At 37.6% G+C, this 21,866-nt stretch overlaps 1 protein-coding gene across 1 annotated transcript; it reads right to left on the bottom strand.

Annotated features, from left to right (window-relative positions):
* Nucleotides 1-1,061: 1,061 nt before the first annotated feature.
* Nucleotides 1,062-20,734, bottom strand: LOC127621329 (serine/threonine-protein phosphatase 2A 55 kDa regulatory subunit B alpha isoform-like). Its single transcript, XM_052094887.1, has 10 exons — nucleotides 20,497-20,734; nucleotides 19,929-20,000; nucleotides 13,308-13,405; nucleotides 9,896-10,049; nucleotides 8,699-8,811; nucleotides 8,370-8,547; nucleotides 7,880-8,044; nucleotides 5,895-6,064; nucleotides 5,421-5,512; nucleotides 1,062-3,259 (listed from the first exon to the last, which is right to left on the bottom strand). Exons 1-10 carry the CDS (start codon nucleotides 20,501-20,503, stop codon nucleotides 2,971-2,973), a joined length of 1,338 nt encoding a protein of 445 aa, XP_051950847.1. The 5' UTR covers nucleotides 20,504-20,734; the 3' UTR covers nucleotides 1,062-2,970.
* Between the last annotated feature and the right edge of the window lie 1,132 nt (nucleotides 20,735-21,866).

Below are 21,866 nucleotides of genomic sequence, written 5' to 3'. Positions count from 1 at the left end.
TCAGCCCTTCTGAAATCAATTTTCCTCATTTAATAAAAATGGTTTCATTTATCTGGGCAGTACACGACTTGGTAATTTTTCTCCATTTGTCATCTGAAAACAATACTTGGGCTTGATAAGTGATCGTAAAAAAAGAAAAAGCAACACTTTTGTTATTCTGACCGACCATTTAAAAATAATACATAAATCAGCCACAATGTTAAACACGTACACACACAAAATAAATGTTTACTAATGAAAGTTTGAAATTGCAAAATGTTTACTCTGATTATTCTGTTGTATAATTTAATTGCATTTTGCAGTAGATTTCTGTTTCTTGATGTTCATTTTCTTGACTTTATAATGCATTTACTTTGAGTTCTTAAATTATGTTAGAAATAAATTTTTGGTAGAAAAATGCTTATTCTGTGTCTTTGTAACACCATGGTCAGGTTTGATTGCAAGTATAATGACATTAACCGCAAAAACTGACACTTCAAATTAATTTTAAAATGCTAAACTTTGACAAATAAAAGTTTGATAATGTTTAAATACATATCCAAATGCATATATTGTGATACAAATATAACATTTGGTTGCTAATCATCTACCAGCTGTTACTGGCATAACATGGTTTTCAAGTCATGTTATTTATATTTTGTTCACCAGATGGCAGCAATCTGCCTCCAATTTATGTCAAAATCTCATTTTTTTCATGTTTCAGCATATAGATGTGCAAGTTCTGAATAAAAAAAATAAATAATTTGCTTATTTATGTAAATGAATGGTTAAATTTAGAAATGTAAATGTAAATATGATCAAAATGGCATAAAGTCCCAAAATAAATCATTGTATTCTTACTTCTGGGAAGAAGAAATGGTATCATCATCATTATCATCAAAAAAGAAAAGAAAAAAGGGTTACACATCTAACCCTTCTGGTCAAAAATGACCACAAATACCAAAGGGAGGAGCCAATTTTTAATACCATAGGAGGGTTAATATACTTCCATACAATTAAATAACATGTACATTTTTTTCCGTAGATGACATCCAGAGGCAAAAATGACCAACAAATTAGTCTTCAGACTTAAAATGTAAGTTTTATTTTACATTTGGGTTTTACAACTATTAGGATAAAAGGGAACATACAGTATATCAGGGTTTGTTCATGTACAGCAGGCCTGATCATGTAAACACACTCTACAGAATCATTCTGCACCAATCAACAGCTCTTAGACAGTCACATGACTAAATTAAATACACTGAATACTGTCAAGGAGATAATTTCTAAATTTCTGAAAATTCATATAAAAATATCTAGAGCATTCTCTTTACCTCATAGGAACCATTCTGAATCAGAAAGCTGCAAATAAAAAGACACACGAGATGCCAAAACCATAAGACATTATAAAACATGCACATCAGCACAATCATTTACTTAAGACTTAAAACATTTATGCCTCCATATAAAACAATAAAAAGAGACCAAAAGTCTCACTTTCCACAAAGACTAAGATATTGCATAAAATAAATGCCACAATTAGTTGTACTTACTAGAGACTATCAGATATAATGTAATGTAGCTATTTTGGAACCCTGCTTCAAGTCAATTGCACTTGTGGACAAATATCAGGCATTAGACTTTTGGATTAGAGTTTTGGGTGCGGAAAAATTCCTGTTGCCCAGGCCTGAGTTCAGAGAAGAAGGTACTTTTAGGGGGAGATCAGTGCATGAGATTCACCTCATAACCAGAAGGTTTTGTACAATTAATTAAGTGTTAATCATGATTATGCAATTATGCATGATTACTTATTAAACAGGATTCTGTAGGTTGTGTGTAGGTCAGTTTTGTTGAGTGTTTGAGATTTTGAAAATAACTTTATGAACGTGATTCTGTTCAAAAGAATAGCTCACACAAAAATGAAAATTGTGTCATCATTTACTCACCCTCACATCGTTCCGAATGCATATGACTGACTTTATTTTGTGGAACACAAAAGAAGAAATGTTGAAGAACGTTCCGGCCACTCTTTTCCATATTAAGAAAGCGAACGGGATCAGCAGTACAGTCTGCGTGGAAGGTCAGCGTGTGGCCCAGATTTTCTCGACATGTGCACAGTTCTCGTCTGTGTGCATCATCTGCACACGCATCAGCCTGTATCCGTACCAGTGTCTGTCGTAGTGCACGCGTGTCAAACTTGTTCTGTAAAAAGAGTATACTTTGAAAGGCAACGTGGTCCTGAATGCAAAAAAACTAAGTATATCCAGGCCTCAAGTCTTTCAAGCTCCAAAAATGATAAAAAAAAGCACCATACAATAGCACTGTGTGAGGAACACCAAAATTTGAGTTATTAACTGAAAATCAAACAAAAAGTCATATGGACTACAAGAATTGCACGTTTATGCCAAAAGCCATTGGTTTAGTGCGTCTTGCGATCAAAAACTACATATGATTAAATATCTAAAATGGAGGGGAAGATTTTCAGTGAATAAAGACTTAAATTTCAGTTTGCTCATCACATAAAGCTATTGTATGGCTTAGGAAGACTCAGAATATAACGTATGAGTCGTATGGACTACTTAATAGTGTTTTTTGTTTTAAAGTTTGAGTACTTTACAATTTATTAATATGGAAGAGAGTGGCCAGGATATTCTTAAAAAATCTCCTTTTGCGGTCCGTGGAAAAAATACCAGCATAGAGGGTTTGGAATAACATGAGAGTGAGTAAATAATGGACGAATTTTCATTTAAAACTAAAACTGACAGATCAGTGACGTGCAAAATAAAGACCAAGTACAGTAATACAACTTTAAAAAATCCCTTCGGCCTACATTGTATCATTTAAAAAAAAAAAATAATAATCCCAAGGTTTTCTTGTACTACAGTGGTTAATAGTAAGACTATAAGTTGCAGGAGAAAAATTGTGCATGGATACTAGATTAGAACTTATCCCGCCCAACTCCTGAGCCAGGAACAGGGACGAACCAGTTTAAAATTCCTGATTCAGTTTCTCCTGGAATATGTAAAGGTTATTGACTGTTGCCAAGGCAACAATGTTGTCCTGAGGATGCCAGGATGTGTATAGGATCTTTCGGCTGAAGTCGAGGCAGTCCACGCCGATCTCGTTTCTCTTGCGTCTGCTGCCTGCGCTCACCCGCCAGGTTTTGAGCGGGCAGCCGGGTGAGCCGCTCTCCCATGAGGCTTCCAGGGTCACATCGCGCTGGCAATCACGGTCAAACATCCGGAAGAAGTTGTTATAGGAGCCGGTCATGACCTCACTGAAAAAAAAAAAAAAAAAAAAGAGGACAACAGCTTTAAGGAATATAATTTCAACCAAATAGCCATTGTTGCCGTAAAACAGACAAAGGCTTGGACTGGGTAAAAATATACATTTTCTGATGCATCGTGATTTTTGTTTGAATGATCTCGATTCATATATTCCAAGATCGATCTTTCACTTAATGTGGCAACCCTCCATAATGCAAGTAGATCACTCGCATGTGCAGAAGACTTTATTAGCATGGATGTCCTTTCACTGTGTTGAGAATGAAAGTTCAGTTTAACTTGTTTGTCTGTCCAAAAGACGAGATCAACGGATCCATATGTCATTGAATAATGTCTCTTTTAATACTCAGTTTTTCCCCAGCAGAACAAGACCTGCCGTTTCTGAGATTCTCTGACCCAGTCGTCTAGCCATCAAAATTTTGCCATCGTCAAAATTGCTCAGATTCCTACGCTTGCCCATTTTTCCTACTTCCAACACATGAAATTCAAGAACTGACTGTTCACTTGCTGCTTAATATATCACACCCCTTGATAGGTGCCATTGTAACAAGATGATAAATGTTATACCCTTCACCTGTCAGTGGTTTTATTAATGTTGTGGCTGATCAGTGTATATTGTGTAAAAATATGTGTTTCTTTAATTTCAACAACTTTTGCAATGTTTTAATTGTATTATCATTATATACTGCATCATATCCGTAATAATCCACCTTGATCCATATATATTTGTATAATATTATTTTTAGTATTACTTGGCCATTGAAAAACACACATCAGTAACTCAAACTACTATCTTTTTAAAATAATCACTTTACTGATGATGCTAATTTTACCCACTTGATTTTGCAACACGAAAGTAAGCAGCGGCAGCATTTCCGGTGAAGAGTTAGTTACCAGAGTTAGTGATATGGGCTTATAACTATCATACAACCACAGGATGTACAACAGAAATATGTGCCAATGTCAGATAATTTCGTAACATCAGCATTTATAGTAAAAGATTAAATTTTTCACTTGTTCTAACTGAGACCGTGACGAAGCAGTCTATCTTGTCTCAATGTAAACCTCCATTCAAATGTACCTGCATAACCTCCGATGTTGCCTTTAATTATTTACAAAGGCGATGTTTCATAAGCCGTGCTGAATGCGAGATCTGCGTGTCTGTTTACTATACACTGCTAAGAAAGAGAGAATGCTCTCTGACAAGAACCGAGAGTAAAATGTGTTTATTATTTCTTATTATGATAAAACAAGATGCAGGTTTGGTGCAAAGAAAGTTGAAGCAGCATTTTCCCAGCATCTTTCTCCTCTCTGCTGGTTGTGTAATATTCGTGGCGGCGTATAAAGAAGGCGCGGAGGACTATCCTGTCAGCGCCTGATTTCATTCATTCTGCCTGTGCAACAGTGTGTGATTAATCTATGGCAAAATGCAAAAACGGTCAAACTATATGCGCTCAAATCCAATGAGTTTATGAAAATCGTAATTGATGATAGTAATACGTCGACATTTACTGCCAGCCTGTAATATAAAGCAGCATAATGTATTATTTTTGTATAGCTAAAATAGCTGGAAGTGGCTTATACCGGAAGTGGTCCACATTCAAGGTTGATAACTGCGGTGCCCTAGGGCCAAATATCTTTAAAAATGTGAAATTATTATAATAAAATTACATTTAATTAAATAATAATAAAAATCACAAAATAAAAAAATCTAATGGTGGGATTTTAAAATGGATAGACATAATTATGTAATAGTTTATAATAGTTTTATAAAACACAAAATGATTCAAGATATATGGTAAATATTCAATATATCACCCACCCCTGTATTTCATAATGAGGACAAAGTCCAAGAGTGTGTGCCTGTGTATGTCAGCACTCTGTTTGTGAAAGATAAAAGCATTAGTCTGATAGATCCTCTCTGGACGCAGTGATATGTCTGTGAAAAGCCCCGTAACCGCACACAGTTAATGCATGTTTGTTGTTTGCTTTGTTTTTTGTATCATCAACTGAAATGCGCCTAAGTATGCTTTTATCATTATCAAAATGTGCAGGAGCTCGTTAGCTGAACGGGAAACACAGGGCAACATGCTACGCTCACGTCATAATGATGGCTCCACACGTGCAATTATAGTACATGAGTCATCATCTCACCTGTCATCACTCCTCCAGCAGCACTCAAACTTATCAAAGATACAGTCATTCTCATAGAGAGAGCACAGCTTACTCCTGAGATAACCGTGAACCTGACGAGAGAGAGGCATAGATATAAAAGTATGCATAAAATACACATCAACAGCGAAGCTGGACATAAATTCAGTTTGGCATTATGAGCGTCATAGAGACAATAACAATGATGCAAACAGCTCGGAGAGGAAGCGTATGGTCATGTCATGAACACAGCATATGATAGACAACTCCTCACGATTCAATCAAAGCCTCAATATTCCACTTTATCTGCTAAATATATTCCATTATCACACAACTCACCCAAGACAAGTTGCAAATGCTGTTCTATGCTGGCTTAAACATCTTGAGCCAGCGACTGAAACAATATTGAAAATACATAAAATACCACCATTATATTCAAGCGATGGTTTCCTGATGCCATCTAGTGGTCAACATTACCTGGTGAGTTTCCACAGGTTGGCTCTCCATGTGAAGGTCCCAAATCTTGAGGGTCAAGTAATCTCTGGTCATCATGTATCGACCGCTGTGACTGAACTTCACATCTGAGATGGAGGAGATGATTTCAGAGAAGAAAGAGCGTGTGCTGGGGTCTTCAGGCTCCTCGAACACTTAATGTGGAAAAACATACCGATACACGTTACAACACACCAAAAATGCCTTGAGACACTCACAGTAGGACACCATTCTTATAAACAACAGCATTTCACAATCATTCCAAAGCTTCGATGCTAAAAAGGCTTAGAGCTTTTTGATAAGATGGCAATTACACTGATGGCCATAAGTATGGAGTAATGTACAGATTTTGCTGTTTCGGAAGGAAATTGACACTTTAATTCACTAAAGTGGCATTCAACTGGTGGTGTGGAGTGGTGGTGGCATAGTGGGCTAAAGCACATAACTGGTAATCAGAAGGTTGCTGGTTCAAGCCCCACAGCCACCATCATTGTGTCCTTGAGCAAGGCACTTAACTCCAGGTTGCTCCGGGGGGATTGTCCCTGTAATAAGTGCACTGTAAGTCGCTTTGGATAAAAGCGTCTGCCAAATGCATAAACGTAAATTGATCACAAAGTGTAGTCAGGACATTACTGATGTAAAAAACAGCACCATCACTATTTGAAAAAAGTCATTTTTGATCAAATCTAGACAGGCCCCATTTCCATTAGGTGACGCTGTGTAGAAACTGTGCAGGTACCCTCACGTCATGCTTGTGATGACATATGCGAAGTTTCGTGTCGATACGCAAAAGTGTTGCGAAGATACAGCCTAACGTCCATTTTGGCGTGCTCGCTGTAGTATTCGTTGATGCCGTATAAGAGAACGATTTTGTCTATTATCACGAATCTCATAATTTTTGGTCATTTTGAGCGAATCTGACATGCGGTGTAAGAGTTTGAAAAAGTTGTTTTTTTGGAAAATTCTAAATGTCAGGACACCTAGTGGCCGGAGCTTAAAAATGCAACCCATTGGGACTCTGTAAAAAATAATTTTATGGTTCAAAAGTTAAACTTGGAACTGTTTGTGATGCTAGCGTGTTTGCGTTAGAGACCCCAAATATTGTACCACAATCAGTTTGCCAAATTTAAGCATTTCCCTACATACGGTTCTATGGGCTGCCACAGACTTCAAGAGCAGGAGAATAATACGAAAACTATTAGAAACTTTGGTGCTTGGCCCGTAAATCTATGTTTTGCGTTGCAAAAAACAAAAATTAAAAACGAAACAAAAATACAGACATCCTGAAAGATCCATTTTAATTTATTATGATTCTACGGTAGTAACCATTCCTGTAGTAAATATGGAATTTAGATGGAAGCCATGCTTAACAAGATATTTTATTTATTATAAAAAAATATATATTTTATCCCCCAATTTAGAATGCCCAATACTTAGTAGGTCCTCGTGGTGGCGCGGTTCCTCAGTTGAATTCGGTTAGAGGAGGACAAGTCTCAGTTGCCTCCGCTTCTGAAAGATTCAATCCGCGGATCTTATCATGTGGCTTGATGTGCATGACACCGCGGGGAGACTCATGCTACTCTCCGTGATCCACGCACAACTTACCACGCACCCCATTGAGATCGAGAACCACTAATAACCACCACGAGGAGGTTACCCCATGTGACTCTACCCTCCCTAGCATCCGGGCCAATTTGGTTGCTTAGGAGACGTGGCTGGAATCACTCAGCACGCCCTGGATTCGAACTCGTGACTCCAGGGGTGTTAGTCAACGTCAATACTCGCTGAGCTACCCAAGCCCCAACATGATATTTTATTAAATATGACATAAGTCTTCAGTGTCATCATATGGCATCCACTCAATATTTACGCCTCTCACCCGCATAAGAACAGTTGAGTTTTCAAGCAAAATTGTATGTGGATTTGGCCTAAGAAGAAGTGAAATATGGGAATTAAAAGTTGCCACTAACATTTTGAGTGTTGGTCACACAGAGCGGACGCCCTCATGTCACAGAGTCGCACTGAACCCTTGCTGCTGCCGTACACAAACGTGTTGCATTGGAGCGGGTGAAACTCTGATGCCGTAATCACCTCGGTCAACTCCTCCATGTTAGCCGGCTTGATATCAACAATGTCTGAGAGCGGTCAGTGGTTAAGAGGTAAACTACAGATTAAACATGAGATCCTAAAGCAATTAAAAACCAATAGTATCACAGCCCACTTTTCCCCTATTCAAATTCTGATGGACAAAATCAAATCTCGCCCTCCATTATTTACTGGTGAACATGAAAGACATCACATTGCGGAAGTTAAATGTGGTGTGAGCAAATTCCATCTCATGTTGACTTAACGTCTGCTTTGTTTACTAGTTTAAAGCCCTCACTGGAAATGACACCCATCAAATGTGCTGATATTAGCATCACTATATCTGTCAACAGACACATTAAATAAAAAGGATACTGAAGCTTCGGTCTGTGAAGTCCAGGTGCCACAGGTTGATCCGGAGGTCATCAGCAGACAGATAAGTCTCATTGTCACTGTTGACTGAGATGGAGTTGATGTGGTACGTGTGAGCATTGGCGTAAACGCGCCGTGGGCTCGCCTCCACCATCAAATCCATCGGCTGGAATACTGGAACCTATGAGGAGCAAACCAAATCATTCAGTGTTTGGTTACATCGGGATTAACGATACAGAGATAGCGGTGGCATTATTACGGTTACAGTCATCTTTTTTGTGCCACCAGTCAAATTGGGAGTGTGTGTTAGTGTCGGGAGACTTGGCACACACCCGTAGTGTTGTAAGCGACGAAGGATGCCTGAAGCGCCCGTCTTCCTCTTTCAGGTTATACCCCTCGGGTCTCTTGTCTCGCTCACTGATTTTCCACAGCTTGATGGTTTTATCTACATACAAAAAACATAAGTATAGCCACAAGCAACTATTGTCAGGGGCCAAGCACATATGGAGAGATGACCAAAATAATCCAATTTGACAGAAAAGGTTGTGTGGATCCTGTGGACAGCTATTTTGGTCTGACATTTCACCTTCTTTGAGCAGTTTTAAAAATAGGATTTTCTTAAGTTATATACAGAACCTCACAGCACAATCCAAAGTACAACATAAAGTTATTTTTGTCAAATAAAGTACAGCAAAACAGAATATCACAGATGTGAGATATTGCTTAAAAATAATAATTATTAGTAGCAGTAGTAATACAGTGAATATTACATAACTATACAGGAGTGATATATTTCAGTCCTACTTTTTTCCATTTAAATTGAGCTTTTATTTTGAATTTCTATGTGTTTTTGACGGTAGCTTCTCACCTCTGGAAAAGCAAGTCACTACGTGACCAATGCAATTATTAAACTGCAAAAGGCTGCTATTAAATAAAATAAATATGTAGTCTGTATTTGCCTCGTACTACATAATGAATTAGCGATCTGCTCATTGTCATCTCATATAAACAGAGCTTGCGATTCTCAAGATAGTAGTTTAGATCTCCTTGGTATGAGCAGCCGGCTTCACATTTACATTCAAGCAGTCTTGAAACAAGATCTATTTACTTTGAAGAGTGCAGCACATGCAAACTATAGATCTCATTAAATCACAGCCTTTGTGGTTTAATAATCACACTAGGTCATAACGTGATTTTAATTTGTGCTCTGAATTTTTATGCAATGATATTTGTACACCAGATGGTATCGGTTTTTGGTATCTGGAGCATTTTTATGAGCACGAGCACAAGTACATTAACACAGTTTTGAACCCAAATCCAATACGGACATGCCTACTCTAAAATATGATATGATAATATAAAAACAGAATAAACTGAATCTGGGGGATTTTTGTTTTTAAATAAATAAATAAATAAATAAATACTGATTTCATAGTAAGAATACAGAAAATTCTAAATCTTAGAACACACATTTTGAACAAAGACAAAAATGTATTTTTATAAAGGTAAACAAACATGAATAAACTGACCGTTTGTTGACAACAGGAAGTGTGCAGCATTTTTCTGAGGAAGCCAGCGGATCTTGTTGATCTTCTCTTCGATTTCCAGACTCTTCAGATAGTCAAACTCGGGCTCATGACTCTGGAATGTGCTGTAGACATTATAATCCGCAAGACTCTTACTCTTGGGGGGGAGAAGAAAAGAAAACAAAAAACTTGGAAGTCACAAAACCTGTTAATCAGCAGCATGTCATAAACACTGGAGGCAGTTGGCATCATCGACAGGATAGTTCACTCAAAAATAGAAATTCTGTCATCTCGTACTCTCCAAACCCATAATACTTACATTCTTGTGTGTTTTGAAAAGTCTTTATGCTACTCCTCTCTATACAATACATTCAAAGCATACACCGATCAGCCATAACATTAAAACCACCTGCCTAATATTGTGTAGGTACCCCTTGAGCTGCCAAAACAGCGCCAACCCAGAATAGCTCAAAATAACATTCTATGATGATATTCTTCTCACCACAATTATACAGAGTGGTTATCTGAGTTACCATAGACTTTATCAGTTGAACTAAAAACAACAAAACATCCAGTGAGCGGCAGTTCTGCAGACAGAAATGTCTGAGAGGTCAACAGAGAATAGCCAGACTGGTTTGAACTGACAAAGTCTATGGTAACTCAGATAACAGCTCTGTACAATTGTAGTGAGAAGAATATCATCACTGAATGCTAATATGAGATGCGGGTTGGTGCAGTTATGGCAGCAGGAGGGGGACCTACACAATATTATGACACATTTTCACTGCACGTTACGGTTTGTCTCGACTTCACTTGACTCGCTTTACATTTCTGAGCTTGCTTTTCCACTGCAGTTTAGTGCCACCTCAACATGGGTGGGATTATAGGCTGATCGTCATAGTTGCGCCACCTCTACTGCCATGACATCGTCTTAAATGCGATACAAAACACACAACAATGGAGCAATGAACAAATTGCTTCACCTTCTCATGCAAAACTCATGCATATGCATAGTTCTGCAGGCTATTGCATTTGTGCCTGGTGCCTACTTTTTGTGGAAAACTGTCTCTTGTAAAGAGACAATCCTTTCTGTATTGCATCATACATAAATCTGATATATGGCATATGCATTAAAAATGCATGTTTTCACAAACTACAGGCCTAGCCTCAAAAACTATTATTTTATATGTATCTGTTTACGTGGCCATTTAAAACGTGCCAGCAGATGGCGACAACTGTGCTAGAAGTGTGTCCAAGACATTATCGAAAAACAAAAACGCATCCTTTATTAAAGTTCAAATAATGAGGGAGCGGGCTGTATAAATAAGCACAAACTCCGAAACTGGCATTTGTCTGTGCGGTCAGAGCCGCTATATGAATCGCATGAAAAACAGCGCAAGGAAGTTTCAAAATTCTCCTGGCTGATATACAGTCTCGCGCGGAGACGCTCATCACTGGCGCACGCTTGGAGCAGCTGGATTATCATTATGATTGCTCGAGACATAATTAATTATAATATGAGTGTCATGGTGTGAATCTTATGCTGAAGAGAATCAGCGATACGCAGCTCTATAAAGAAAAAAAAAAGAGTTTGTTTTTTGTGAGTTAAAGATGGATCGAAATCAAGTGAACAGAAATGTGAGAGGGTCTTAGCCCCATTATACAATGCAAAAATATTTTTTTATTTTATTTGTCTTTTTTGGTTTGTTTTCCAATAGAAATATCTAAAACTCCTTATGTACATTTACTTTAGCAGCTATACAGCAGAAGAAAATATTGTTAGAGAATTTTGAATATAATATTTAATTAATTTAAATATTTTAAAATATCGAAAAATACTTAACAAGATACATTTACCTGAGAAGCAACATATAAGATATGAATACTTACTTTTAGAGCATTTATGTTGAATATGAGTATATTTTATCTTTACTGCACTCGCAGAAGTATGAACAAGTGAAAAAATACACTTGTAAAAATACACCTATATTTAAGATACATTCTTTTAGACAATGTTAAATGGAAAAAAAGACAAACACTTCATAACAATAGGATTTGATTAATTAAACAATAAAAATCCAAGTAGTTTTACCCTTTAATTTAATGAATGTCATTTAGAGGTATTTTTAAAAGATTATTTTGTCCACTTTATTGTTAGTAAGCACGTATAATACAAACTTTTAAGTCGGACACAAGCTGAATAGTCAGTTAAGAGCAAATTATTAATCGTCACAATAATCGCCGAATAGTCTGGAGTGGTGGTGGTGCAGTGGGCTAAAGCACATAACTGGTAATCAGGAGGTTGCTGGTTCGATCCCCACAGCCACCACAATTGTGTCCTTGAGCAAGGCACTTAACTCCAGGTTGCTCCGGGGGGGATTGTCCCTGTAATAAGGGCTCTGTAAGTCACTTTGCAAAAAAGCGTCTGCCAAATGCATTAAAAATAAAAGTCGAATAATCGTTCGATTAGTATAAAAATAATCGTTAGTTGCATGGATGGCTCATTATTACTGTGGCAATGAGTAAAATAAAATATACATAATACAATTTAAATTAAGTCTCATATATTCTCCCCGAGAGATCATTTAAAATGAACATTTTATTGCAGTTTACTAACATCAAATGTGATGAGTAGATAAAACCCCTTCATTTTTGGCACATTTTACTCTTCATTGGTGGTTAGAATGCCCCGCTGTCTAAATGGTTGAGATGTTTGACTTCTTACAAAGCGCTTTAAAGTAAAAATAAAACCTTTCCCAAAAAAGTTTTTTGAGGTCTGCGCTGCAGTATCGCGAGAAGCCGAACTGAGCAGCGCGAGTGATCCAGAGATAGTGCGTGCAACATTCACGTGAAACATAGACGCACGTGTCAGAAGATAAGTATATTTAGCGGTTGATTTTTCTCCCTACGCTCACAGTTTTGAATGAATAAATCCCATCCGGTAGATCGTTCACATATGGTCTAGACGCACAAGTTGAAATATGTCAGTGCATCCGAAGCTCAAATCCGATTCGAAAATTCCGCATCAGCAGATGTTCGGAACTCCACGTAGTCCTTGTCCAACTCTAAATGGGATATTACTAACTTCCGGTCTATTGTCTGTCAGAGGCTGTTAAAAATGTCAGTCTCGATCCTCACCTATCATGTGCCTTTAGATGACTTGGAATATAGTGCACGAGTCTTATAGACTAGTTTATTATTTTTATGGTGTTTTTTTTTGGAGCTTGACAGCTTGTTTCCACTTTCACTGTATGGAAAAGAGCAGTGTGAACAATCTTTTTTTGTGTTTCAGCAGAAAGGCATGCACGTTTGGAACGACATGAGGGTGAGTACAGTATGACAATATCAAATTTTTGGGCAAACTATTCCTTTGATTGCACAGCGATACTCGTGATACTCCTGTAATCAGTCTTACCTCTTGTTCCTGTTGGAAGATTACTATTCTTCCACCCCTGTCTCCTGTGGCCAACAACTCCCCGGAATGATTGAACTCCACCGCAGAGATGATGTCAGCTAACAACACACAATAATGACACAATACTGAATTATTTAAAAAACTATATGACCATATTGTTCCGCTGAATGTTTTCAAGAACATAAGTGACTGCTTGTTTTTGTGTGTGTGTGTGTGTGTGTGGGTGGGCACACGCAGAGCCTGGCATTAAAAGCATCTTGGGCATCTGCAGGCACAGTACCATCAAACAACCCCCAACCCAGCTCTACCCAAGAATAACAATCTCTCTCTCTCTCTCTCTCTCTCTCTCTCTCTCTCTCTCTCTCTCTCTCTCTCTGTCTGTCTGTCTGTCTGTCTGTCTGTCTCTCGTATTATTGTGGCTGGCAGCCGCATGGTACTGGGCAGTGCCATGTTCGGTTTCAAATCTGAAGAACAGACCATTTGTTTAAAACACATGCACACCAAACCCTCTTATTACTAAACTTTGTGACACATATTTTGATGTGAACAGTCTATGCAGTTCAACAGAACCCTCACCAATTAATTCTCCAAATGTATTATAATAAAACCAAAGCACCAATACAGAACAAGGTTCCAAGACTTTTGAACAGTTCATTTTCGTGACTTTGCATGACCTCATGACGTAATTTTATAGCCTAGAGATTTTACTCACAAAGAGCTATTTCGTGTGAATAAATTATTTAAGACGTTAGCATAACTTTCTATCATGAAGAATCACAAATTCACTGGTTAAAATATTTGGGAACCTTGTTTTATTAAGTTGTTTTGATTATTTCTGAGGTACTCCAGTTTTACTGTAGTAATGTAATTTGTTTAGCAGAAACTATAATTTTCCAAGTGTTGGGAAATGGAAACTTTTAAACAAAAGAGGTTGTTTGTTCTCGTTTGGCATAAAGTTTATGTTTTTATACTCTACAAATAAAATGCAGGGTTCCAGGCCTGGAAAAGTCATGGAAAATTCTATTTTGAATGTAGTTTTCCATGAATATTCCAGTAGGGTTGCACCAAAAAAAAATGACATAAATAAATTAGCGGATAACAATTTTAACAAAAAACTATAGGCCGACACCGATTTTCTTTCTGCCACTTATTTTATCGTCAGATTTTACTTAGGAATTACCGGTATGCTTTTAAATCGTACAAAGAGGAGCAAAAGTTTTTTTTTACTGTTCTAACAATAAATAATTTTCATTAAACATATTGAACACATGTCTTTTCAAAAAGACCCACAATAAAAGAAAAATAGTACATAAAAAAAAAGATACAAATAAGAACTAAATATGATAAAATAATGATTCATTTGAAAAAAAGGTTATTTTGTACTTGTACAAATATTTGCAGTTTAACACAACCGAACATTACAACCGAAATAGAACATTACAAATTCTAACTATGCTTATGTTGGGCAATTCCACGAAAATGTCCGACACAATTTTTTAAGGAACAAAATCTCCTTTTAAATTCTATATTATAGATGTATAACAGCTAATGGATAATGCCGTCCAGACCGCTAGAGAGCGCCGCTTGCACACACATTGCCGACTGAAGCGCTGAATTCAGACATTTAAAAATGCACGCTTTTAGGTTTTAGTAATCGTTCAAGGCCATATTGCAATTTAAATCTTAATTCAATCAATTATGCAACATTAATGGGTATCATAACAATGTCTCAAAAGTCAAAGTATTCTACAATAGGGTTGCAGCGGTATACCGGTTTCACGTTATACCACGGTTTGAAAATTGATGGATATCATACCATGTACATTTGCTTATCTACGGTATTGAGGAAAAAATGCAACTGGACGGAGAACCTCACATGCGCATCTCCTTTATTCCTTGTCTGCCTCTTAGACGCGTCAACTTGCGACACACACACACAGCATAGAAAATGTCTGAGAGAAGCGAGGCGATGGGATCTGACATGAGTGTGTGTGTGTGTGTGTGTTAAAGCAATGTTCCTCAACTGGTCTGGACCGCAGGGAAATAACAATGCCATGGTTATCCCATATAAGATATTATAAGTGATAGACTATTTAAGAGTGCCGAGGCAGATTTAATGACAATCTTGCAAACAGCTAAAGCAGACATGGGCAATTTACGGCTGGATCAGGCCCTACACATTGTATAATGTGGCCCACGGCTCATTTATCGTAAAAGCATTTATTTTTTCCATTGGATATTTCAGTTAACTTGCATTGGGACGTAACGCGTCTCCACAGGCGTTTAACATGCTCAGGGTTGCCAGATAAGAGACAAAACACCACCAGTTTGAGATTTATACTAGCGCAAATTGGAAATATTTTGCCTAATGTTATACTTATTTTGTGCAATCTGGCAACCATGCACACGAGTACGCTATTTCTGTCTCTTGCTTTGCTTCCCCATGTGAACAAACTTGGCAATCTGTAGTGCAATATTCTGCTCAAGGAAAAGTGTTATACTGCTATACTCTGTGTCCATTCTTGAGGCTGCTTGTGATGTTTGGTGCTACTTATTTTGCAGGTAAACCTTCTCAGTGATTAAATTAAACATAGAAGTAGATCTAGGCATCATTGACAAACGGAGGGGTAATCACTGACATGCGAAACCATCCAGGAGACCCGCATCATGACACTTTTAGCATGCAAACGGGTAAAGTTTTTGAATAAAAAACAAGTAAACTCGCCCAATTTGCGACAAACATTAAGTGTTATATCAATTTAATTATTTTTATTAAAACAGACCCATGATGTAGAAAGTGTTAAATTTAATTATAAATGAACAGGGAAGTAGAGATGGTAAAATAAATGTATAATCTCAGCCTCAGTTTTTTAGAAAAGTATCTACATATGTAGAGCAATATAATACTTTAGGCAATTGCAGAATAGTCCCATTAGTCACAGATATACTTTAGAAAATTGAGTAGGCGACTATTTCTGGGCTTCAAAGTTACAAAAAACAAATCAATGCAGATCCTTGTATCTCAAAAGCAATACAATGTGGCCCCCATGCACTACCCGATGTGGCCAATTTACCAAAAAAGTTACAAATATTAATAATTACATACATGTCACTTTACAAATTTGTTTCAGGATTTTATATGAGTAAAAGTAACTGTTATATTTTGACAAACTGTTATAATTTCTTATGAAATAATCTAAAGGTAGAATCTATTAGACCTCATTTTATATCAACAGTGGCAGTTTTAGTTAAAGTTTCAATATGTGTTTCAGCTAGTATTTATTTTTCATTAATACATAAAAGTATTATTATTATTACTATTATTTAAGACTAGCACACTGACCTAACAACGGTAATGAGTCTTTCCTTCTGTGCAATATGTGTGTAAATATGTAATATTAGGTAACAAATGGGATATCAATGGGCTCATATATGTACATATGTTCGTCGGTTTTTAAAAGGGGGAGAGACAACTTCCTGTAGATTTTGTTGTTGGCATCATCAATGACACTTGATGCATGTCCTTCTACTGGAAAACCATGAACAAAACTATGCAACGTACAAGGAAATGCGACCCAAGATACAGTAAATACAGGTTATGTTTAATCTATGGCAGGTCGACACTTGATTTCCAATGTATCTGCCCTGAAGCAAAACCAGTTGAGTTAAAGTTACAGACAGGAGCAGTCTGACTGTGGTGTCGTGCACCTACAGTATATATTAACTGTTATAAAACGGTTAGTTCCAATCCTTGATTCTGATTGGTCAATAGCTGTGCTTTATTCACGATAAAACATGGCTATGACCGCTTCACCCAACGCTTCTATTTATCACTGCGCCCTTAGCAACACCCTTAGCAACCACACGTAAGAATTAAAAAGGCTAAAATGTTTAAAGTAAATTTCGATTTACTAGGTGGCATGACGATGGATAAGTGGTTTGAGGAACAATTTGTAGAGACTTCTACAAATATGAGTAGTCATGCTGAAGTGCTGAAATGTAACATTGATACATTCGAGAAGACTCGTAATGAAAAAAATACCGTGCAGCAAACCCAATGGGCAGTGAAATGCTTTGGTGACTGGTGTAGAGAAAAGGGTTGCAGCATTGATTTTAAACAAATTTAATTAATTTAATTTAATTAATTCCTTACATTTATATAGCGCTTTTTCTAGACACTCAAAGCGCTTTACATAGTAAAGGGGGAATCTCCTCAACCACCACCAGTGTGCAGCATCCACTTGGATGATGCGACGGCAGCCATAGTGCGCCAGAACGCCCACCACACACTAGCTATTGGCGGAGAGGAGATGGTAGAGTGATGTAGCCAATTCAGGGATGAAGATTATTAGGAGGCCATGATATATAGGGGCCAATGGGGGGGAATTTGGCTAGGACACCGGGGTTACACCCCTACTCTTTACGAGAAGTGCCCTAGGGATTTTTAATAACCACAGAGAGTCAGGACCTCGGTTTAACGTCTCATCCAAAAGACGGTGCTTTTTTTACAGTATAGTGTCCCCGTCACTATACTGGGGCATTAGGACCCACACAGACCACAGGGTGGGCACCCCCTGCTGGCCTCCCGAATACCACTTCCAGCAGCAACCTTGGTTTTCCCCAGGAGGTCTCCCATCCAGGTACTGGCCAGGCTCAACCCTGCTTAGCTATAGTGGGCAACCAGGCAAGAGCTGCAGGGTGATATGGCTGCCGAACAAATCACCAAGACGGAACTCAACGCACTTCTCCGTGACTTCTACGGAACTGTCAGAAGCTCCAAAGGCGAAAAATATGGGATCAGTAGCTATGTAGCGTTACGTGCGGGTCTGAACAGATTCCTGAATGATCCACCTTTGAGTTTGTCCTGGTGTCTGATGAGAGACAGCGAATTCACCTCATCCAATAATGTTTTCATTGGAGTCGTAAAGACAATGAGAAGAGAGGGTCGTGATAAAACGGAGCATCACACACCGATTTCTACTAAAGATTTCAGCACAATAAAACTGTCTGATGCGCTTAATCCTAACACACCTGAAGGACTCGTAAACAAAGTCTGGTTTGACGTGCAGTTACACTTCGGACGTAGAGGAAAAGAGGGGAACCGAGAACTCATTCCAGACTCATTCCGCAACGGTTTGTTGTTTTTATTTGAGCTTTCATGCATATTACATATTGGAACGTTGTTGTTCACGGTCAGGGACTATTTTTTTCTAGCGGAAGGAATGCTTTTATTGATTTAACTTCATGAAATTTCCACTAATAAATTTTTTTTTTCTTTAATATTGTGTGTGGTAACTGTTTTATAGAAGCAATAAGGTACTCGAGGCAAGTGCTGTATCGTGAATAAGTAACGGCTGAAGGGGTTGCAGGCACTAACAACGCCCTTCAGCCATTACTTATTCACAATACAGCACAGCCTCTCGTACCTTATTGCTTACTTAATAATCACAGGACACAACTTCAAAAGCTCACACAGCTGGTTATTTTTCATTTAGCAGTTAATTTAACATGCTATGCTAACATGCTTTAGTTATATAACATGTTATAGTTACATTATATTTTTTATCATGTTTATAATTCTGTTTATTATAATTCTGTTAGCTTTCTTATTTTTTCTTATATTTCTTATTATCAAAAGGGAGATTGAAATTGAAATTGATGGTTTTAACTTGGTCAATAATTGTCTGATAAATATCGGCAGCCGATACATCGGTGCATCTCCCTACCTTCCAGTTATTTAAATTTATAAGGATTCCTTTTTCTCCCCAATTTGGAATGCCCAATTACCAATGCACTCTTAAGTCCTCGTGGTGGCACAGTGACTTGCCTCAATCCGGGTGGTGGAGAAGGAATCTCAGTTGCTTCCGCGTCTGAGACCGTCAATCCGCGCATCTTATCACGTGGATTGAGCGCGTAACCGTGGAGACCTAGCGCGTTTGGAGGACACACTATTCTCCGTGGCATCCACACACAACTCACCACGTGGCCCACCGAGAGGTTAACCCAACGCGACTCTACCCACCCTAGCAACCGGGCCAATTGGTTGCTTAGGAGGCCTGACTGGAGTCACTCAACACGCCCTGGATTCAAACTCGTGACTCCATGTGTGATAGTCAGCGTCTTTACTTGCTGAGCTACACAGGTAACCAATTTAGCTACCCAATGAGCCATTTCCAATCAAATATTTTACACTTTCACATAACTAAAGTATAGGCTACAACACTATTTGACTATATTATTCATTTCAAATGACGTTTCCAGGCCTGAAAATCACAATTTTAAAATTCCCTGACCGTGGGAACCTTAATAGAAGCATTTCTTTTTGTAAACCCATGCAAAATGTATAAAAGTAGATGCCAGAAGAGAAAAAAAGCATCCTGCTTTGTTCACCAAAATTAATCTACCTTAACTATAATTTCCAAGGCTATACCAAAATATCCAAGGCTACTACAGTGTTAACTACATTACTACCGTAAAAGCGTAAAATAATCAAAACTTCTTCCACTGTTTGACAGAGATCTCATATTAATTTATTATGATTTAACAGCTATAACACTAACTGAAGTAACTATGGTATTTTGGTAGCATGGGATTGTCAAGGTCACATCAGGAATGTCTTACCTTCAGCTACATCATCATCCACAGCGCCTTTGACCTGGGACAAACACCAGTGGCTCTGACCGTCTACATCTCCTGAAACCAAAGACACATTCACACTGTATGTCCAACATGAAGACCACATTTAAGACCCCCTCTTAAGAGATATTCTGTTAAGGACTAGAGTTATGTAGTTTTAGACATCAATTGTATAGTAAAATCTTGATAAAATGTAAATATATCCTCTAAGATTGAATGGATTTGGAGGAGAGCTGTTGACCAGGGCTGTGTTCAACAGTCTGTGCCAATCATCTGACCACAACAGCATCAAACATGTGATTATCTGAACATGAATAATAACATAAAGAGGTGTGGCTTTGTTACTGTATGAACAAGCGGTGCAAATGAAAGCAAATATAACATAAATACACTCACTCCTCAAATACAATATCTTTAAGATGACCTACAAGCATGGCAAAACACTAAAGGGTTTCAAAATGTAATACTAATTTTATCGCAATGCAATGTATTGCTTAACATCACATGAATGCATGTAATAAATGCGATAATATGACATTAAAGTTGTATGTACCTTCCATGCTGGGAGGAATCTTGATCAATCCTGGGCCTCTTTATTTTCGATCTCGATTTCACGCGTCTGTTGCTCTTACTCGGTAACTGTAGAAAGATGCTTTGATAAGAGAAGAGCGATTTTGTCAAAAGAGGTTTGATTTCATAATTCCCTCCGTACAGAAGTGTGTTTAGTTCCTCTATCAGACCCGCACAGGAAACATTTCCCACGCACACGCGTTGTGGATGTGCGTGAGCTGATGACGTCACGTCCCACGCATGAAGCCAGACAGCGACCACGTGCGGTCGGTCAGCAAAGCACTACTGTGTGACTACCGTTTAAAAAATGAACACGGGAACCTTAGTTTACGCTGAAATATCATAGTTGGGTCATTCTTACTATGGTATTCCTGTACATTTTTATGTGTATATCCCCATGTGTTTATGGATATGTATTTCATGTTTTTGATTAAATATTAATTTCACAATTGCACGTGGGTTTTAAGTGTTTTACTGCTTAGGTGTGAGCAGATGTTGTCATTTTTGCCATATGGTGCTAAAAATAAAATAAAAAAATTATCTCACTCGCTCTCTCTCTCTCTCTCTCTCTCTCTCTCTCTCTCTCTCTCTCTCTCTCTCTCTCTCTCTCTCTCTCTATCTATTCAGTTTCAATTTAAAGTACTTTATTGGCATGATTGTGTTTACGTACAATATTGCCAAAGCATTAATTAAATAAAAATAGAATTAAAATAAGGTGCCAGGTAATGAATAAAAATAAATAAAAACTATAATAACAATATACGCTATACAATATAAAATAAAATACATTTTTAACATGGCATTATGAACATAAGAAAATAAAAGTACTGTGACTGGAGAACATTAAGGCAGTGAATGGTTTCTAAGGGTGTGTGTCTCAAAAATAAATTTAGCTTTCTCTAAATATATATATATTATCCATACGTCATCCAGGAAGTGACATCTGTTTTTTTCGGTGGGAAAACCACAACAGTTCAAACCTAAGTATTAATGATTTTGAATTATCTGCTTTTATTGTGGTATTAGTTGGCTTTATCACATTATAAAACATTCCATCATGTTTGTAAAAATGACAGAAATAGCCATTATAATAATATTATTTTAGAAGATAAAAAATATATCGAAGTGACCTTCAACACACTCACATGTACTGTAAATAGGGCTGTTTGATTCTGAAATGCAGCAATCGACTCTGAAACAGCTCACTACTAAGTGTTCTTTGCACTATTTACAGTAGCATAGTGGTGATAGGTCCGTGCTAAATTTAAATTAGGGCCTATATGCACAAACCAAAGCGCGATGCCTTAATCCCATGAAATACATTTGAGGGAAGTTTGAGTAGATGCGCCTGTA

The sequence above is a fragment of the Xyrauchen texanus genome, chromosome 27, assembly GCF_025860055.1.
Source record: "Xyrauchen texanus isolate HMW12.3.18 chromosome 27, RBS_HiC_50CHRs, whole genome shotgun sequence".
Taxonomy (NCBI): Eukaryota; Metazoa; Chordata; class Actinopteri; order Cypriniformes; family Catostomidae; genus Xyrauchen; species Xyrauchen texanus.
Note: the sequence above shows the minus strand (reverse complement) of the source record. Positions and strands in the feature narration are given on the sequence as shown.